The sequence below is a fragment of the Erigeron canadensis genome, chromosome 3 (genome assembly GCF_010389155.1).
Source record: "Erigeron canadensis isolate Cc75 chromosome 3, C_canadensis_v1, whole genome shotgun sequence".
Classification (NCBI taxonomy): Eukaryota; Viridiplantae; Streptophyta; class Magnoliopsida; order Asterales; family Asteraceae; genus Erigeron; species Erigeron canadensis.
This window is the reverse complement of record NC_057763.1, coordinates 1,895,668-1,917,797: the sequence shown is the minus strand read 5'-3', so window position 1 is coordinate 1,917,797 and position 22,130 is coordinate 1,895,668. Positions and strand designations below refer to the sequence as shown.

The 22,130-nt window shown below is 31.9% G+C and overlaps 2 protein-coding genes across 2 annotated transcripts; one reads left to right on the top strand and one right to left on the bottom strand.

Annotated features, from left to right (window-relative positions):
• The first annotated feature begins 1,676 nt into the window (after positions 1-1,676).
• On the top strand, positions 1,677-9,817 carry LOC122594286 (nucleolar complex protein 3 homolog). The gene is made up of 14 exons (XM_043766759.1): positions 1,677-1,692; positions 1,796-1,983; positions 2,882-3,051; positions 3,127-3,320; positions 4,513-4,721; positions 4,810-4,912; positions 5,815-5,978; positions 6,110-6,248; positions 6,361-6,540; positions 6,632-6,759; positions 6,842-7,168; positions 8,148-8,287; positions 8,364-8,461; positions 9,127-9,817. Exons 2-14 carry the CDS (start codon positions 1,826-1,828, stop codon positions 9,595-9,597), a joined length of 2,481 nt encoding a protein of 826 aa, XP_043622694.1. The 5' UTR covers positions 1,677-1,692; positions 1,796-1,825; the 3' UTR covers positions 9,598-9,817.
• Positions 9,818-17,338: 7,521 nt separating this feature from the next.
• Positions 17,339-17,884, bottom strand: LOC122594564 (auxin-responsive protein SAUR72-like). The gene has a single exon (XM_043767002.1). The coding sequence runs from the start codon at positions 17,808-17,810 to the stop codon at positions 17,448-17,450; it is 363 nt and encodes a 120-aa protein (XP_043622937.1). The 5' UTR covers positions 17,811-17,884; the 3' UTR covers positions 17,339-17,447.
• Between the last annotated feature and the right edge of the window lie 4,246 nt (positions 17,885-22,130).

The following is a 22,130-nucleotide window of genomic DNA, read 5'->3' as shown; positions in this document are numbered from 1 at the left end:
GTCTATAAGGCTATAACTACACATAAAGCCACTTATAATGTTTAACTTCATGTCAATAATAAATATATACATGATACTAAACTCTAATAAATATAAATCTTTGAAAATAACGTATACCAAATAAATATGAAAAATGCATGTCATGATATGAGTTTATTAGAGCCATTATTTCAATATACCTAACACATGTTGAATGTTGAATGATGCCACACCAATACTTATTTGTAGTCGGTGTAGACTACTCATATATCGGTTTTTATTTGAAGTTGTCACAGTACGTATTTCACTCGGTATATTTAGTGATTACAATTAAATTTGGACTACTTTAATTTTACATGAGCATATCCCACATGTTCAAGCAGAAAATAGTTAAAACAATATGTAATATAATCTTTTTTAATAAAAGCGACTGGTGATTTATATGGTTATATGTATAAATAAACTGTCAACATAACGTGAGTGGCTCCACTATGGAGAGATGGCATATGTTTTGTCTCCAAAGGTTGGTCAAGGCCTTACATGCTAAGCCAAATGCCCAAATGTTTTTTTAAAAATAAATGGTCCATTTTCAAGATTTTGTTGTACTTTGAAGTAATAGAATCGACTACAACAAATAGTTTTTGACATTTTTTCTATATTTATTATTGAACTATTGTTGATCCGGCGTGATACACCGGTAAATTTTAGTAATTAATTAATATGACAAACTCATATTCACCAACTGTGACTCATATTTTTACTAGAATAATCACAAACTATATGAATAAACTTTGGTGCTTAATTTTATCAAGCCTTTGTTTAGTTAAATCCAGAACATATTAAGTGTTTAGTTTGACTTTTTTGAGTCTTTATATTTCTACTTTGACCGTAAATACTTTTGTTTATGTTATATAACACTTGATGTATCATATATAAATTGATTGAATTTTAAATGTACTTTTGATTGATATACCTTTCATCAACTAATATATAACTTAAACAAAGATATTTACGGTAAAAGTCGGAAGAAAAAGACTTGATCAGTCAAAATAACACAATTAAAATGGAACAGAGCGGAGTAATTTGTTTATAATCCCTTACTAGATAGTTTCATATCAATTTATGCATTAATCACACAATCACATATTAATCCTATTATTAATCAAATTAAACACTTGATACCACAAAATTAGGAGCTAAAGTGCAAGTTTTATCTTCGAGAAACCACTACCCACAAACGATGGAATTACGACAAAAACCACGCAGACTTCTATTTTCTCTAAGTATATAAAACTCACATTAATTTCTCTAAGTATATAAAACTCACATTATTAATTTGACAAATGAACGAACATGTACTCTTTAGAATAAAATAAAAAAGTGCATATTTCGCAGCCCTATTTAACAAAAGTCACATTAATTTGACAAATGAATGAACATGTACTCTTTAGAATAAAATAAAAAAAAGTGCATATTTCGCAGCCCATTTAACAAAAGTCACATTAATTTGACAAATAAACGAATACTCTTTAGAATTACGACAAAACCACGCAGCCCATTTAACAAACTATAGCCCCTTGGGCCATATACTTATTAGGTCTGATTTATATAAGTTCCTGGTTTTTCCATATTTCGGAATTTGGGGGGTTTTTCCTTAAACCCTAATAATTCCTCATTCTTTCATTACAACATTATATCTCCATTATTCACCAGGTATTTTTTCTCTTCATTATATATAAGTAATATATATATATATATATATAGTGAATTTATTTTGTTTTGAATTTTGAACTAATTATAATTTATAATAATACAGTGAGTTATTATTTAGTTATATATAATAATAATGGGGAAGAAAAAACAAAAGGTAGTATTACCACCAGAGCTGCCACCAGAAGTTCCTGATGATGAAATTCAAGTCTCTGATGAAGATTTGGACTTTGTTAATAGTAACCGAGATTATGCCGGTTTCGTAGCCAAACTCGACACCCGAACCATTACTAGGTCTGTTTTTGCTCTGTTTATGCTTTTCACCCATATGCATTATGTGCCCATTACATGTTTTTTCATTGTTTTTTGTTATATATATATGTGTGTGTGTGGGGGGGGGGGGGGGGACCCTATTTGACCCGTTTTGGCCCGACTGCCCGTCTACTTGCTCATTTTGTCTTTTTTGGTGAATATACATAATAAGTGCATAAGAAGACTAGTAATACCAATGTTGTTAGTTTTGAAGTTGTTTAGGGTTATGCATTGTGTTGAACTTCAAAACATGCAAAAATCTGAAAAAGGGGTTTTTACGGTATTAATGTTAGGAAGGATATTCGTGTTGACACGTACACGATCCACCTATATAAAAACAATTGGTGCAATGATTTTCTTTTTTTATCTTTTTTTGTATATGTCAAAATGTAGTCGTTCCCACCCTATAGATACCCTTAGGAAGTGGGACCTGCACAAGAGACGTTGCCATAGAGAAGAACTGTATGATCACAAAGCTGTATGCAGTGCAGTATACTACTATGACTGAATTATTTTGTGCTCATATCATCTTTCTTTTATCCTAACGATCCTGTTCTTCAGATCCTTTTCTTAGCCCCATATGTACATACAGTACTTCTGCAAGGATCTCGTATGCTGCTTAAGAATTTAAGATATCTCTACCAAAATTTATTAGAAGATAAGATAGATGAAGTGGCTAATTTCTTTAAATACACACTAATACGAAATGACTTATTTAGTTATTTATCATGCACGTGTTCTTATAATTAAGTATCGAGTTTTATCGAAGAGTAACTTTCAACATCTAAAAGCTCTACATTTCTCACTGGTCAACTATATTTTCTGTACTTAAAATTCCTTTCCCGAATTGCATGCTTTATTGACACTATATACTTTGCAGGCATGTGAACCGAGTTGCTGATGCGAAAGAAGATGCTGTGGAGGATGAGTATGCGAGACGTTTGGAGAAGAAAAAAAAAGCTAATAAGAATAATAATAACCAACATGAAGTTGATCCTGTAGATGCTCTCCCTGTTAAAACCTTAGACGGAGAAGTCTACTACAGGAAAGGTAGCTTTTAACTTGCGTCTTTTCATTAGCCTAGTCAATAATCAAAATTCCATAACTTTCATGTGATAATTGTAGCTTTCGTAAAACCAAGTCCTAAGGATGAAGCGGTGGATGAAAATGAAGATGTAGCCCCAAACAATGGTGTTCTGAAGTTGACAAAAGCGGAAAAACGGGCGAAGTTTAAGAAATTGAGAAAAGAAGCAAAAAAACAAGGAAAAGATGTGATAGAAACAGAGGAAGTGCAACCAAGCTCTCAAGCTGAAGTTTTGGTAAATTTATCGCATTAACATGTTTCGCTCTAGTTCTTTATTGTTTCAGCCCATCACGTAGTTTCTTGACAGTTTACCATTGGATGCAAACTGCTGTGTGATAGGTTTTTACTTTGTGCTTTCCTCGTCCTAGAGGTGTCAGTTTAGACGCATTTTCTAAGGATCGGGTTGGTTTGCGTTATGCTTCACCCTGAATAAACTAAAAATCTCACTGAACATGAAACATGTGGGTCAAGCAAGTCGAATGTTGCTGAAATGTTTTAGACCCTATAAATCATTTTAACTTAAATTATAGCGTATCATGTAAATAGTGTAGTTTCCTGATGATGACATTTGACTCACTAATCATTCCTTAAAGAAAGTTAGTTTTTTGGCAAAAAGTGTTCGATCCCAAACCAAACCTGACCTGATATAATGCATAGTAATATATTCCTGCTCTGGTCGAAACCAGTTTGACAAGTTAACCAACCTGTGTACTCCCTTTTTGGCTTTATTCATTTTATCATTGGTGTCAGCATGTTGAATGAGCTTCATCCCAACTTCAGAGTCCATTTCGATGATGATGGCTGGGGGTCTTCTTCCCCCTTTTTTTGTGGCATTTTGTTTTTTTCTAATGCTTTGTTTATCTGCATTTTGATGGTCTAATCTTAATATATTTATATATATAATATATATATATATAGGGAAAAGTTAAATTAGGGACTCCTTATTTGGGGACCATTAGGGACACTTCTCAATCATTCATTTTTCATCATCTCCGACCACCACTACCACCATCATCTCCGACCACCACCATGCTCCTCCGGCGACGGCGACCACCGCCACACGTGTGTAAGTAGAACTTACATTGTACTTACACATGTGTAAGTTATACAACCACTATCACCACCACCACCATCATCTCCGACCACTACCATGATCCTCCGGCGACGGCAACCACCGCCACCACGACTTACACATGTGTAAGTTACGTGTCCCTAATGGTCCCTAAAATAAGGAGTCCCTAATATAACCCAACCCTATATATATATATATATATATATATATATTTGGATCCTGTATCTTTTGCATTCGCAACTTGGAAATTAGAAGTTGATTTCTTAAAGCAACTTTGATTCTGGGGTATCCCCCTGTTAATTCCCATTTAAATGTAATCTTCATTATATATCTTGCATGAATATTGATTGTCTAGGCTGAGGTTGAAAAGGATCTGTCAGCTGAAGAATCCAATGAGAAGAAGAAATTTAGGCTTGCTGAGATCGGAACATCAATGCTGATGGATCCTGAAGGCAACATTAAAAATTTAAAAGAGATGTTGCAAATTTGTAAAGAAGGAGATCAAGATATATTAATACTTGGTCTGAAGTCTTTGTTAGCTGTTTTCAAGGACATCATCCCTGGGTATATATGATTTCGTTATATTCGTACTAATTTCAAACATTATTTATGATATCTAATCCTCATATTTGTTTATCTTTGGAGAGAACAGAAGCCGTATTAGGCTACCTACGGAAAAGGAGCTAGCGATGGTTGTGTCCAAGGACGTCAAGAAGACTCGGTTCTACGAGTCCACACTCCTAACTGTGTACAAGGTTTGATTCACATGCTTTGTTGCTTTGTTAAACTTATAACCACCATGATTAAGGGGTCTTTTGGATGTGCATGATGCAACTAGTAACCGGTTTTTACTTTCTAGATGAAGTGTTTGTGAGCAGTCATGTGAAACTAAAATAACTACTTTGTTCCTTCTTTCACTTTTATTGAAATACATTTAACACACTTTTCTTAACATATACATTTAACACACTCGGTTCTACGAGTCCACACTCCTAACTGTGTACAAGGTTTGATTCACATGCTTTGTTGCTTTGTTAAACTTATAACGACCATGATTAAGGGGTGTTTTGGATGTGCATGATGCAACTAGTAACCGGTTTTTACTTTCTAGATGAAGCGTTTGTGAGCAGTCATGTGAAACTAAAATAACTACTTTGTTCCTTCTTTCACTTTTATTGAAATACATTTAACACACTTTTCTTAACATATATTTAAAAATCGTTGTGTTTAAGTATTAATATTTCACTATCTAATAATGTTTATTTTGGGTTTGTTATCTATTAATTATAATAATAATATAAATAATCGAAAAAGTTTAAACACTCAACACTTGATTATGTGATTATTTCTACTTCAAAGAGCATAACCACATCCAATTACTTGTCGTCTGCAACATGTTTTATTATAGTTGATTCTGAATATCTAGTAACAATTACATGAAACTTGTTTATGTTCAATGCACCAGTGAAGAATTTGATTAGGCACTGAACATCTTGTTGATACATGGTAAATGTTTTGTTAATATTATACCTCTAAATTCAACAGGTTTCTATCCTATATATATCAAATGTCTGGCTCTTCAAAATATACGTGGATGCTTTCATTAGTTATTTATGCGTAAACATGAATATTAATTTTTTTTATCGAATGTTTGTAGTTATACATCCAGAAGCTGATGTCATTGGAAAAGGTATATAATTTCAAGCGTGTGGCTATCCGTTGCATTTGCACTCTTTTAGAGGCGAATCCACGTTTCAATTTTCGTAATACCTTGCTGGAAGCTGTCATAAGAAATATAAGTTCTACAGACGATGTCATAAGGTCTTTATAATGTTCTGTCTTTTATTTTCATTTTTCATGTATAATAACCGAAGTGTTTGCCATTTTGTTGATATATTAGTTATTGTTTAATTTATGTATCACTTATTTGTTTTTCATGCACATATTAACAGAAAACTCTGCTGTAACACTATGAAATCACTTTTTACAAATGAGGGAAAACATGGAGGTGAAGTCACAGTAGAGGCTGTTCAGCTTATTGCTAATCTCGTGAAAGACCATGATTGTCAATTACATCCTGATTCTGTTGAGGTGATTGCATTGTTTGCTTATGAGTTATAATTGTTTCTTTTCTATTATTGTCAGTTGAGGTAATCCTATTTTTGGTTGGATATTTTATTTTTGCTTTTTCGTGCTTATGCAGGTTTTCTCGTCTCTAACGTTTGATGAAGATCTTAGAAAGCCTCAAACTGCAAAGCCAGACAATAAGAAGTTAAAAAAGAAGTTCTATAAGTCAGGAAGAAGAAACGAGGAAATAAAACAAGGTCCAGCCCATGATAGAAAGAAAGAGAAACAGGAAATGGTGTCGAAGACGCGAGAGGAGGTACCTATATATTTTATCTACAAATCTGTTTATCTGTTCGATGGTGCACGAATGAGTTAATTTATGATTGACTTTTTCATGTGCTGAGCAGGTCAAAGCTGAATTCATGGCTGCATCATTGGCCCAAGATGTAATGGAAAAGAGAAGGATACAGTCTGATACTCTGTCTTCTGTATTCCAAACATACTTTCGTATATTGAAGCATACTATGCTTCAGGGGTATGCTGCCGAAATGAGTATTTGCCTTTTGTCTCAATATTGATGTTTTCCCTCCACTTATTTTTGTTATTTTGTTGCTCAGATCTGGGGAAAACGTATCATTTGCTGGTCCATTCGGGGATCACCCACTTCTTGGTCCGTGTTTGAATGGAATTGGGAAATTTTCTCATTTGATAGATATGGATTTCATGCCTGATCTAATGAACTATCTGAGAAGGCTCGCTGGAGGAAGTAGTGACGCCAAAAATCCGTCTGAGAATGTTTCAAGTCATTTGACTGTCTCTGAACGTCTAAGGTGCTGCATTGTTGCTTTCAAAGTGATGAAGAGCAACCTTGATGCATTAAATGTTGATTTACAGGACTTCTATATTCAACTTTACAATCTCATACTTGATTACAGACCTGGGAGGTTAGTACTATTTGACATTCCAGATAGATAAAAGAGGCAAATGAATTCTGGGCGGGTTGGCTAATGGGTCAGATTTCGAGACTGGTCTGGGCAAAGCAGACCTATATATGCTCTGATGGTTTCTTTGTTATTATTACTATTATATAATTATTATTTTTATTAATATTGTTATTATCATTATTATTATAGTTATTATTAGTATTTATGATGAACGTCTTAATTGTAGCATTACAAATACCCATAAAAGTGGCAAATGAGTGAGTCGGTGGGGTTTTTTAGTTTCAGTTTTGGATAACCAACTTGGGTTACATAAAAAAACTACCCTATCACCTAAAATTTTGATCGAAGTTACCTAAGATACAATTTCTTAGTGGTCATGTCATAACAAGAAGTCAACTTGGTCATAAGTTTGCAACACTTTCAGCTACCATCTCATCAGTTTGAAAGGTTACCCAACCCTGCAGTAGAAATTTTGGAGAGTTGGTTATGTTAACTCAGTATATTTTTAAGTTTGAGTTTTTCTGGCCTTTAAAACTTAGTTACCTTCGATAGAATGTTGACGAAAGCTTGTTATGTTTTCATACATTTAGGCTTCTAATAATATGATGCTATAAGGTTGTGTACTTTCTTTTTTGGTTAACCTAGTTATCCGACCCACTTTGCGAGCCGACCAATCCCAAGGTGACCATATGCTTTGTGGGTGGTCTGAAATAGTCGCGGGTGAACCTCCATGGCCACACGAGGGTATATTATTTTGCTCCTAGGATTCGAATTTTGGTCCTGTAGGTATTTTCACCCTCAGAGACCAAGCATTTACCATTAATCCCCACCATTGTGGTTAGTATTAGGTTGCGTATATTGAATGCACTTAAGCTGGCAAGCAGTTTAAATTCTGACCCGGTTGAAATTACCACATCCATTGATAGATATGATATTAGATGTGATTTTTGACTGTAAAATTTGGTTGTTAAATATATAGAGATCAAGGAGAAGTTTTAGCAGAAGCATTGAAGATAATGTTGTGTGATGATAGACAACATGACATGCAACGGGCTGCTGCATTCATTAAGCGTCTGGCTTCATTCTCTTTGTGCTTTGGAGCTGCTGAATCTATGGCTGGTACGCGCTCCATTACTCTAGACATCTGCAATTTTGTATGTTGAATGATCTAATATATATAGCTTGTGATATGCAGCCTTGGTTACTGTAAAGCATCTCCTTCAGAAGAATGTTAAATGCCGTGATCTCTTAGAAAACGATCCTGGTGGTGGCTCACTTTCAGGATCTGTCTCGGTAAGATTATCTAGTCCTAACTGGCGTCGACTATACACAAAAATTAAACTTAACTATGAATATAACAATACTTTATTTCTTCTGGCCATGTCCAAAAATGTAACGCCTCCTGATTAGAAATTTTGATTTTGGTTTTCACCTTTTGATTTCCTTTTATTTTATATTTTAAAGGTTTTTAATATTATTAGTCACATCAGACATATACTTCGCATTGTGGGTGTTTTGCATTGCGTTTTGAGAGTGATTATCCGATTCTTGCGTTTGTGAGTAATATATAAAATGATTATAGTGTGTGTTACACTCCAAATCATTTTGATTATTTGATTATCTAGCAGTCATATTACATATATATCCTTGAAGATAAGCGATTTCATATTTTGGGGATAGTAATAGAAACTTTATTCAGATGTTAATGCTATTTTAAGGGTCCTATAGGTTAACAACGCTTCTCATGACCTTTCCGCTCAGTGGCCTAGGTGGGACTTCTCGTGTCTCTTTTGGCTAGCCTTTTAAACTTGGATTTGAGCCCACAAGATTCATAACATAGCCTAACCTGTCCGGGTCCCTCAATAATAACTTATGATGCATCTTTCTTTGCTTCGGAAAGCACATGTTACATGCTTTGAATTTGTGTAATTTGCTGAATGTTTTTCACTACTCTGTAGAAATATCAGCCATATGCTACTGATCCAAATCTAAGTGGTGCATTTGCAACCGTACTTTGGGAGCTTAGCCTTTTATCAAAACATTATCATCCGACTGTGTCAACAATGGCATCTGGGATTTCAACAATTACAAACGCTCAAGACCAGGTCTATCGAGCACATGTCTCTCCTCAGCAAGCTTTCATGGACATGTCACTTGACAAAGAGACAAGCACCCGAAAGACTGTTCTGAAGCAATCTAGTAGCAGCAAGAGAAAGAGGGGTAATAGGGCTCCACCACTACTGGCAGCAGATGGAACAAACGAGGTTATGGAGGATGAGAATGTAGTGAGGACCAAACTCTCTGAACATTTTATGCTTGTTAACGACATGGAAGAAAACAAAAGATTAAGACGTGAACTTGAACAAACTAAAGCAGGTCTACAGCTTTATAAGCAATACAAGAAGCAAAAGAAACAAAGAACCAAATAGGTATTTTGTATCACATGCATATGTAATTTGTGCTCTAAATTTTGTGAACATTCGAGGTTAAGTTTGTTGTCATTAGGGAAGCCCAAGTAGCTTAGTTTTGCATCTGTCTGTTTCCGGCACAAATTCAGTGACAAACTGGTGAAAGCTATCATTGAACCTGTCGCATTTTTTTTTATCCTATTGAAATACATGAAAAAAAATCCATAGCACTTATTTTTCATTAGTTTCTTAAGATGAAAAAACACTGTATTTTTGTTTCATTTTATATATCTTTCATCTTAAAAACATACTTCTCCATTCCTTTTTTACTGTGTTATGTGAAATTGTGTGATAAAACTACTAGTTCAATATCTAATAATAAAGTTAAAATTTGGCTGTATATATACATCACTAAGGCTTCTCGTAAGGGAATGATCGTCATTCCCCTCTTCCAAGGTGTTCGACACGTTAATGCTAGTGAGCTCGTCAATCTCGTCGAAAGTTGGCTCATTCGCAAATAGGGAAAGTTGGCTCATTCGCAAATAGGGAGGAGGTGGACGAGGTGGTGGTGGGCCATGCAAGTTGGTTTTGCCTATTTTTTTTTGTTTTTGTTTTTCTTTGTTTGTAATATAGAATAAAAAAAGTTTAGAAAAATGTGAGAAAAAGGTCTTAATGGTAGGGGTAGTTCTTACATTGGAATAAGCTGACGTGGTAGTGAGGAAGAGGTGATGAGGAAGAGGTGATGAAGAGATTTAAAAAGGGGCTTATTAAGAGAGGCCTAAGTATATGCAATTCCATCATAGATGAATCGTGGGTTGTGAGGAGGTGAGACGAATAGAATCATACCCTATCTACGGACGTATCGAGCCATACCTGTACCGGAGGGTAGGAAGTAGTTTTACTTTGTAAGCCCCACATCATTAATGTTAAAAATTATTTGTGTTCTTTTTTCTTAACCTTTGTTGTTTTATATATCTTTTTTCTAAACAATTAAATTATTATTATATCCATCACAATATATTCTTACACCTAAATTAACCCAAGTATTTTTATGAGAAGGCTTTTGTCTATTTGCCGAGAGGCATGAAGCCTCAACTAAAAGGGCTAGTCCCATATTGGCTTTTTTATATATGTTGGTTAATGAAAAAGCATAAAAGGATTAATAAAAGAAAAACTATACAAATTTGACCAATGCTCGTGTGACGAACTGACGATATGTTTATATTAGTTTCTTTTCGCAAGAATTTTTCCGTGTTGAGCTTTACGTTCGATGCAAGAGTACCTAGTTGATTAGCTGGTCAACATTCGAATAAATAATGGTTACCATTTTATTTATATTTATCAGCATGATTCATGTTAAGTTTGAAACCAAAAAAATCTTATATAGTATTAATTTTAATACTCGTACTAGATGGACATTTTGATTTAGTTTATTTTTTTATTTTTTTTATTTTTTTTTAAAACGGTAGAAATATATTATTAATAAATAAGAGACCAGTCTAGTAAGATACTAGAGGTCTAAATACAAGATTACAACAAGTTCAATCTAGACTAACTGCAAAGACAAAGCCTAGATCCTTCCCGAAACTTTAACTGCTAGGAATGAAAAAGGGTTGAAAATAACTTATGTCAGTTACCGGCGAGACATAAGAAAAAACCCCACCAACGAAGGTCGAGTCACCGGTTTTCACTTCGGGGTGTTTTTGATGCATTCCAAACAAGAGTCGAGGAAAAGAAAACTAAAAGAAACAAAGAACCATGAAAGATCCAAACCTAGCAACCACGATTAATTTCTTCTGAAGGGGACGCGAGCCACTCCTTCCAATCCATGCAATCCTTCTTGTCTCGGTTATGAATCCACGAGTATGAGATTGAAGCTACAGCATTAAAGATGTCATTAGTACTCTCTAGAACATTGTTATGCAGCATGTTGTTTCTAGCTTTCCAAAGGTACCACCGTACCACCACCAAACAAACATAATCGCCTGAAGCCTTTTTCAAGTATGAGCAAGCACCATTGTCACACCGTTGTAAAATACTTTCTGGGGCTGCAATAGGGATGTCAAAACGAGTCCAAGTACATAGCATTTTTCTTGTATCCTTGGCAACCTTACAATCATTAAAAGTATGATTAATTGTTTCCACCCCATTTTTACAAAAGGGGACATCTAAATGTATTCACATCAATCCCCGTTGAGAATAGATTAATGCTAGACGGAATGATGTCCTTTCGCAATCTCCACACAAAAAGATTTATCTTCTTAGGGACCAATTTATTCCAAATAGTTTTCATGGGATTAGTCATAGAGAATTGGTGATTGATGATATAAAAGTATCTTGAATAATTTTATGTCTAATGATATCATCTATGAGTACATTCACCGAGTATTGAAGTTTAAGTATAATTTTGTTAAAATTTATATAAAATAGAAGGTTAAAAATTGATCATAACAGTTAATAAACAGCAATTTCAAATATCATGCTTATATAATTTGTATGGTATATGATTTCATATGTATCTGGCCCCTATTTGTTAGTTACATATTTTTTCATATTAAATTACTTAACTTTGAATATGTGATGCTTTCAGTCACAGATAATTATATAATACAAACGAACGTATCTAGTCAACAATTTTCGTATTCACATTGTCTAATTATATATATATATATATATATACGTCACTAGATAGATAACATTATTATTTCTTTGTTGTGATGTAATAGATTTTATAAAACTGATTAAAAGGAAAATAGAAAGAACTTTCTAAAATCAAAATAATTTTTTTTTACTTAAAAAAGAAATAAAGAAAGGAAGTCGTGAGTTGTAATGAATGATATTTGTTTGTTTAACTATCTTAATTTTAATCTTATTCAACACTGGAGTTTGTTTCTCCGAAATAAGAATCTTGAAAAAGTTAGAATTAGTTGTTTGATTTACAAACTTGATGTGCAACGTTTCATAATACTCTAAAGCGTCCCTCAATGCATGATTTATTTGTTAAAAATTTTACAAAAAGGTTTTACACTTCAATAAAGACAAAGTCTTTCAAAAGTCCAAATTAACTTATAAAAGCTTTATTACAAAAAGTAAAGAGAGACGTGAATTTTTAAAACTTAGCCAGTTAGGGGGTTTTTTGGCTGGTGGGTATGAGCATAAGAGAATGGAACAATTGATAAGTTCGATTTTCAAAATGTAAATCAAACACATAATAATAGCTTATTTGGTATGAAGGGCTAATGATACAAGACAATTCAATTAGTCAATTATTAGGGTTGTCCCTGAAGATTTATAGATGTAGGTTGAAAGCAAAAATGAGGCCCATAAATTAAACGTAATAAATTATATTATATAAATTAATTTCTAAAAATGACAATAAATGTTATATCAATAAATGAAGTATAAAGTCCAAAGACAAATAAAATTTCAATAGGTTTAAAAGAACATAGAAATACCTAAATAAATGACAAACAACTATGTCATTGTTTTTTAAATAATAATAATGATTTATATACTGTATAATTTAATAATAATATATATAATAATCTATATGCATATATATTACAATAATTCAATAAATAATAAACAAAACTAAATACTTGTTTTGTCAAATAAATGAAAAGTGAAATAATGAGATTAAAAAGGCGTTGCTTGATTCGTTTCGAGTTTTCGACCAGTAATGATGAAGCTGTGGATGATACGGCATGTTTTGTAACGGTGGAGTCCGTGTCACCATTTTGCATCATATTACGCTACTTCTAAAATGTTACTTGATTTGACCTACAAATTTATTTAATTAAAATCAAAAAAATAAATAAATAACATTTAATATTTAATGATAGTTAATTACTCATAATATTTAATGATAGAAAGAACTTAATTTATCCATTACTTAAGATTAAGGACGTCATCAGCATGGTGAACTAACATTAGAATTTAGATGTTCATAATTTAGTGTGATCCATGACGTTTACTTGTAAGACAGTGTCCTTTCTAAATAGGCACATGGTTATAAGGATTATATAAACTAAAAATTCTTAGAATAAATACGAAAACTATAATCTAAAAATTAAGTTTTATACTTAATTCATTATTGATGCATGTAATATATATTTATCTTTATCTATAAAAAATTTTTAATTTATTTAATGTTTTTAAACATGTGTCTTGTAAAACATGTTAGAAAAACCCTCTAACTGAATATAAATCAAAGCACGCTTTAAAGACTTTTGTAATTAACAACAATAGTATTGTGGTTGGAATAGTTTATCCACATATATAGTTATATATACTAATGATCATGATTAACTACATCTACATATAAATATCACAAAATAATCACGAAAATGATGTGCAACCATAACATGTCTTTTTTCTAACATCCAAGCAAACCAATATTTATAATATCTTGTAAAAAAGACAAATGTTAAACTAGCCATTAGATCGAGTTGCATTTAATATGCATATAAAAATTGTACCTTTCATATCAAAATCTAACCTCTGAATTTTATGGTAAGTATACAACTAGTTAATACACCTTAACTGCAGCCTTAAGAGCTTCGTTTAGCAAAACTCTTAATAAAGTAGTTCTCATGTTAAAAGTTACATAAAAAGATGTCTAAAATACTCTTAATGATTATATTACACCATCATTTATTTATCTATTAAAATATTTCCATTAACTTTTAATATCAATTACTTTTACATCAATTATCTACACAACTCAATGCCGCTTTTACCGCCAACAGTCGTCCCACCACCACACTGTCACCACCACGTACAAACATTTTCGCATTTACGCGAGTACGTACCATGCTAGTTAACCATACATGTCTTATTTAAAAACACGACTACATGAGAACCAAACCAATATTAACTGTTATTACATATGCGAGCATGTTACTTGCGCAATGCAGCGACGATGACAATAACAGTGATGCGGTGGCATTGACGGATACATCAAGTTGTGTAGGTAGTTGATATAAAAGATATTTAATTTAAAAGATAATGGAATGATTGCGTAAGTTAATTCATTAAGGGTAAAATGATAATTTCGCATGTCCTAAAAATCTTAATTTTTCAACATAAGAGTATAATTTTTATATAATAATATAGGACGAAAATAATGTGTATTAAAGTGCCAAAACAAATTATAAAAAGGATAACTTCCAGATGTATACTCCATTCACGGGATTGATTTACATATTTCTAGTTTAGACATTAGAGGCCTCCAGCTCCACCATTTCTATGATTCTTTCCGTACTATGAGATATTATTAATTCTATTTACGCTACTTTAAGATTGACTTAATTAACCATTAACAACAATCTCGTCGCGACATCTCAAGTTTGAATCTCATTAAGCATTTACCGAGTGGTAGAGACGGTCATGGAAATGTTTGAAAAAAGTTACGAAAATGAAATATTTTGATTATATTGCATACATCCTAGTTAAAAGTTCATCTTCCAGGTTCTCATATGTTTTACACTACTTAGGTTAATAATAAAATAAATGACAAAAGGCACAAAAAATGTCCTATATATATTTGGGTTGTTTCCTTTTCTCGCACTTTAATCAAAATAGGAGGAAATCAAAATTGGGGAGAAATAAGCTAGAAAATTACTAATGACACAACTGAATATGTTATTTCAGATAATATTTTCCTATTTTTAGTTACGTGACTTTCCTTTCATCGCAATAAAAACAAATTTGAGTAATTGTGATAAAATACGTTTATCGCATTTTGGATGTTAAAATAATAATATATAATAATCGAAATAATTTATCAATGAACCGTGCAATACGGAAATCACAAATACAGAGCCACGGAAATTAGAGAAACGGTCGGAAAGGCACCTTTCTCAATGACATGACATGACACATACGGTACTTTCAATATTTTGTCACAGTCAAAAACAAATTTAAAAGTAGTTGGAATTGATTTGCATACAGAAAAAATCTTTAACTTATATATAACGCTTGATTTGTTATTTTTTTAGAATTAAGAATGTTACGTGACGGTTAAAGGACAACTAGTTTTGTTACTTTAGTGTATATATGTTACGATAAATGTAACAATTAAAATCGGTAGTTTTTGATATAAAGAAATGTTGGGTTCATGAGAAAAACTTGGTGTTATAGACACGATGAGCTTTCTAGTTTCTACTCATGAACACAATCGAACCTGGCGTTGTTCTAAAGTTATATAAGACGAGAGTCACTCCTTTTCGTTCGGGATAGTTGTGGACAAACTTTATCAAATAAAATTAAATAAGATGTATGTTTTCAAAGTTACTCGATCTGGTTACAAAAACATACTTAAAAAATCGTCTTCTAAACATTACACTGAATCACGTTTAGTAGTAATGAGTTGATAATCACTACATCGACGACCACGACAGCTTTCACTCTGATCACCCAAAACAGCGATCTCGCTTTTAATGAACGAGAGATAGTGTCCGCGCGTTGCGGCTGTGAGATGGTGAAGGTGATAGGTCAAGTCATAGAGTATGATAGTCAAATGTCTTGGCAGTTTTCGGATTTAAAAATTCGTCGAAAATATATAGAATAACATTTCTAATGAAAAAGCATAAAATTTTAAAAACACCCATACAATTTTTATAATTTATCGATATACGGTTTTTGAGATAAAAGATTTTGAATGAATTAGATGAAAAAATGATTTAAGAAGAAGAGAGAAAAAATTGAGTGGTTGAGATTTGAGGAGAGAGAAATTAAAATGAGTGGTTGAGATTTAAGGGTATTATAGCTATATTAGATAGGGATGTTTAAATTAGTGAATAAATAAGAAGGATAATTTAAGTAGTTCAAATCTTTAATTAAGAAATTGAAAAAGGGCAAAATGTTTTATAAGATAATATTAGATATTGGGTGTTTTTGTTGTTGTTTAGGTATTGTTGTTGTACGAGAAATGACTAACATCGTCCCAGGAGAATTTTTAGTGTGTTTAACAAGAACGAAATCCTATACCAACAAAAAAATTTTATTTACAACTCTCAATTCAAGTATCAAAAACAAGGTCAAAATTTACGTCTCGACGACCATGACAGCTTCCACTCGATCACCCAAAAGGTGATCTCGCTTTTAATGAAATTGGGTATTTTTGTTTAGGTGGTGGTGTTGTACCGTTGTACGAGAAATGTACTAACATCGTCCCGGAGAATCTTTATTGTGTTTAACAAGAGCGAAGTTCTATATCAACAAATTTTTTTTATTTGCAACTCTCAATTCAAGTACCAAAAAGAAGGTCAAAATTTACGTCTCCAGTCTCGAAATTTGATACGAAACAAGGATATTGATTTTTCAACTGATCTCAATTTTTGTCCCTCGAATATGCGACATCATTATCATGGTAAATACAAATTCAAAAATACAATATTAGAAATAAAATACAAAACCAATGTTGTAAAAGTAAAACATTGTTATGATCACCAAATTTAACCATATGTAGGGACTAATCACCAAGGATCAAAGAAAACACCGATATTACTGATGTAATTTTTTCTCAAAAACATCACAACGACATATGAAAAGAAAAAGAATCAAATGCATATATACAAAGAAAGGAAATCTAAAACTAAGCAAAACCGATATTACTAATTTAACCGATTTGATTTGATTCGATAATATTTTTATCATCACAAAACATACGATCTGATCGAGCCTAACTTTTTAATAACCATATTAACTTGATCATCACCAAGTTATTATGCAAAAAAAAAAAAAAAAAAAAAAAAACCAAACACATTTATAATTACATCATTCATCAGAACACGAGGTTTTAGGGTTGGAAAATGACTGTCTACATCTTACTTTTCTCTTACCCTGTGATTTGTTATTTTTTGCATAGATCATAAAAAAGCAAGATCAACATGTTTGCCACATCTTAAAGCTTCAAGAAAACGTTCAAACACAAAAACATGACAAGGGATACGAAGAACACCTTGTTGTTCATACCCATATTCTTGAGCAGATTTATTTAACAAGTTGATAAAAACAGGATGGTTTAATAAGTCCGCATTCACTACAAATCTTTCCATTTCTTCTCCCACGTATACGGGTAAATGTCCTTGTGGCACGTTGTTGGTGCGTCGCACTACTCGTTTGGTTGTCGATGTTGTTCGAAACGATGATGATTCGGATTGTTGTTGGAGTAACAAATAAGGAGATGATGAGTCGGATACTCGAGATAGCCGGCGAATTAACTTCTTCATGGTTAATTTGGTCAATTTTTGTTTAAATTAGGAAGAGAAGGTGTTAATTTGAATTAATTTGTAGGAATTTTAAGTTTATGGGAAGGGATGAGTGGGAGGTGGACACAAGTGGGTGGATGTATATATATAGGTGTGAATGAGATGAGCGTACATCCAGAGGTACTTGCATATGTACAATTGTCACCACTTTTATGAGTAAAAAAATATAAATAACAATGCTAAGACGGAAGGGGTAGCCCGTTCCTTGTCTTAGAATTCGTTCGGAACGCCTCTCCTTGGTCCCGGGGCGTTCCACTTCGCTTGAAACCGTACCCATTTTGAAATCTAACGCATCGGATGGCTTTGGTTGTATCTGTTTGACCGCATGGGAAACCGAAAAAAGGCATTTAATTGCTTTTTTTTTTTTTTTTAAATCGTATTTAATTTCTTATATGTATACATTATACCTATATCTACCTATCTTCATCTTCTTTCTATCATCTATATCTAATTTTTCTTTAAAAAAAACACACCTTCTCCAAACACAACCGAAAATGTTTCCAAATCAATGGGGGTTAAACCTTTTTTCGAACCAAAACGCGGGTAACACTCAAAGAACACCCTTCCAACCCGACTTACTTGATGATCCTAATCTTCATCAAAACCCGGAGTTTATTCAATCACTCGGTACAATGAACATTGGATCACCGATGTATCCGCCGGGAAATAGGACACCGTTGATTCGACAAGATAATTTCGGTTTTAAATTTGTATTGTATTTTTAATTTGATTTTTTAGTAAGTCGTTTTAATTATTCGAAATTTTATTTACAATGTTTAAGCTTTATTCTATATATAAATAACATATATAATCAATAAATAACATATATAATAAATAAATAACATTTAATAATTATAAAAAAAAAAATTTTTTAAAAAGAATGCCTTGGGGGCATTCTTTCACTCCAAATGAATGAGGGAATGCCCCTTATGATTGGTACTGAACACGTGTCAAGCATGGAGTAGAGGAGGGGCATTCCTATAACCCTCTACTCCTCTTAGTCTAAGTGCATTTTAGGCGTTTTTGTCATCTATCAAATTATACTTTATACAAATTTCAAAAAAGATTTAGTTCATCTTTGATCTTATAGATGTTTTTATCTTGGAAAATGATTTATCCTTCTAAAAATCCTCTTAATAGCGATGGTGACATGTGGATACCACTAATTTTCTTTCTTAATCTCATCCTATAATTTTTCTACATGTCTTCATCTAAAAATTAGGAGGATTTTTAAGCTATTATATTATAAAATTATCTAAATTTTTACCTTATTATCTACTCATTATTGTTTAAATACAGTATAAGATTTCTTTTCTTTACTTCGATCATCTCATTGTATGAAACAACACAAAACTCATGTCTTTTTGCAAGGACACATAACGAATGGATGAATAAAATACTTAAAGGCACTATTACAAACTACAATAGAAAAAATATGTAAAAAACAAGAAGTAACATGTAATTTTATACCTAAATGTGATGATATGTGATAAATACGAATATAGTAAAATTTGAATGAAATGGGATGTAATGTGAGATATAATCTGGACAGTGGATGCTTTGCTTAATTTTAAATTGTTGTAGGACCAATATAAAAAAATTTATAAATTGTTGTAGGATAAAAATAAAATTTTTAAAAACTTTGTGGGTAAATTTGAAAAACTTAAAGTTTACTATTTTTATAAATTATTGTAGGATCAAAATAAAATTTTTCACAATTTTGTGCAATGGTTAAATTTTTAAAAATTAAAGGTTTACTATTCATTTCTTTTTCCTTTAATATAGAAGTTAATTAATTCTATAAATTGATGTAGGATCAAAATAAAAAATTTCAAAATTTTATGGTTAAATTTAAAAAGTTTAAAGGTTACTATTCATTTCTTTTTCCCGTAATATACGAGTAGAAGTTAATGACTCACCAGCCAATTTAATAATTTTTTCTTTTTTTTTCATATACAATTGTTCAGCGGATAATATGTTCAACATTTTTCAAGGGTTTCCCAAATATAGTAATTAAGCTTATGTTAATTTGATTTAAAATAAAAGTATTATACTCGTTCTAGAGAATTTAACCTTGTTTTGAGATGTTGCAATTTTTAATCTAAATTAACTCTAAGACTTTAGAATTAATTAATTAAATATACCTTTTTTTAACCACTGGTTTAAACCCCAATGGCCAGGGGTATCTTCTAAATCTATTATGTGGGTCTCGGGGGTGAGTTTACCCAAGGTCTAAGGTTCGAGTCTTGGGGTTTTCATCTCAAAGGAATTTTCCATGACGAAGATATTGAAGATCAAAAAAATCTTTGGTTAAAATTATCTCAAACATATCTGAATCGAAACTCACTTTAAAAAAAAATAAATGATAATAAAAAATATACCTTTTAAGATTACATTTAAAAAGGATACATAAATTATGGAAATGTATCCCCAATTTCATTAACTAATCTATTTCGAGCTAGTGAGTTAGTATTATGTTAGTTATCCTAATTTGTCGTTCGAAAAGTAAAATAATAAAAGTATTAACTGGATTTACAGATTATATGCTTGTTAGTGATCACTATTGTGATGTTACTCAAAAGGTGAACATTTTGGACACCCCATACGCAAAGCAATGAACTAAAAATAATGACACCGTTCAAATCAACTTAAGATCATGGTAGTAGTTAATTAAGAACCAAATCAACTTAAGATTATGGTAGTAGTTATTAACAACTAATAACCTAACATGTATAGGTAGTTCACAATTCTTAATATTAATCTTAATTCAATAATATGTGCCTAGCTAATTAAGGTTGTAGTAGCATCATGCATTCATGGTAGCTAGGGATGTGCGAAAAAACCGAAAAACCAAAATCGAACCGGTACTGTATCTGTACCAGTACCGAAAATCGGTACCGAAGAGGCTCGGTTTTCATTTTAAGATGGAATCGGTTTTGGTACTAATCGGTTTGATACGGGGAAACCGATTTGGATACCATATACGGATGGTTCAATTGAATTTTTTTATACTATATTTTGATATTAGAGATACAACAGAGGAACACCGTGATTCGAAAACAAAACAACTATATATTTATAGTTGTTTTGATATTATAGTTGTTTTGTTTTCGAATCACAGTGTTCCTCTGTTGTATCTTTAATTATATATATATATATATATAATTACCAAAGTGCTATTGTATTTTATCAAATTATTTAAAGGCTATGATTAATTTAAAAGGTTCTTAAAGGTTTCTACTTTTTAAAAATTTTTTAAAATAACTTTTCAATATATATATATATATATATGAAACGAGATTCACGCATATCCTAGCCAATAACATATAGCTTAACACTTTTTCAATTGCATCCACCATTTATTATATGTTTACATATATATAGTTAGTTATACAGTTAGTCAGTTAGCATGTGTTTGTTCCCGAAGTGATATGTGAATACGCATTGTTAGATCAAGTAACACTTACAAAATTAAAATCAAATTGCAAAATATTAAATCGGGACTAATCGGATAAATACCAAAATTCTGGTACCGGTACCGCTTTTGAAATTCGGTTCGGTATTCGGTTTTTGGTTGTAGGTACATTCGGTTTCGGTATTTGTTGGTATTGATACAGTTTGGTACGGTTCCGTACCGAATACCATCCATAATTCATGCTAACACAAGATACATACACCATTTGCTTAATTATATCAATTAATTTAAATAAATTTTCAAACTTACTATGTTACCAATCACATGCAATTCAATCATTCAAACAGTTTTTCTGCCCCACAGATTTCCTACAATCTTGCTTGTAATGATATTCAACTACTAATTTCTAATGTACTTTATTTAATGTATATATCGGATGTACTCCTAATCTGATTTTTTTTTTCTCCATAAAATGAACTTTAACCTTCTAAGATTATAGATGTTAAAGATAATATAACTTTTGAATAACAAAATGGGCTGGGTACTTATAATTTGTCGATGATAAATGGGTAAATGGATAGTTTTTTATGTATAGGTTATGGTTTATAGTATGAAAAGGTAATTACTAACGTAGCTTATGGTTTTTATGAAATCCTAAACATAAACAACTTTAAGTAACTAATTTAAGTAACTAGTGTAACTATAGTTTTGGAGTATGAAAAAGTGAAGTACGAAATACCCTAATTAAGGCCTATATGATTATAATTTGCTTTTGAAATTGATATTTTGCTATATTACTTCACTAACTAAGCAACCCGGGTTCAACCCGTACATTATAATCAAAATTTTAAAACCAAAAAAATGTA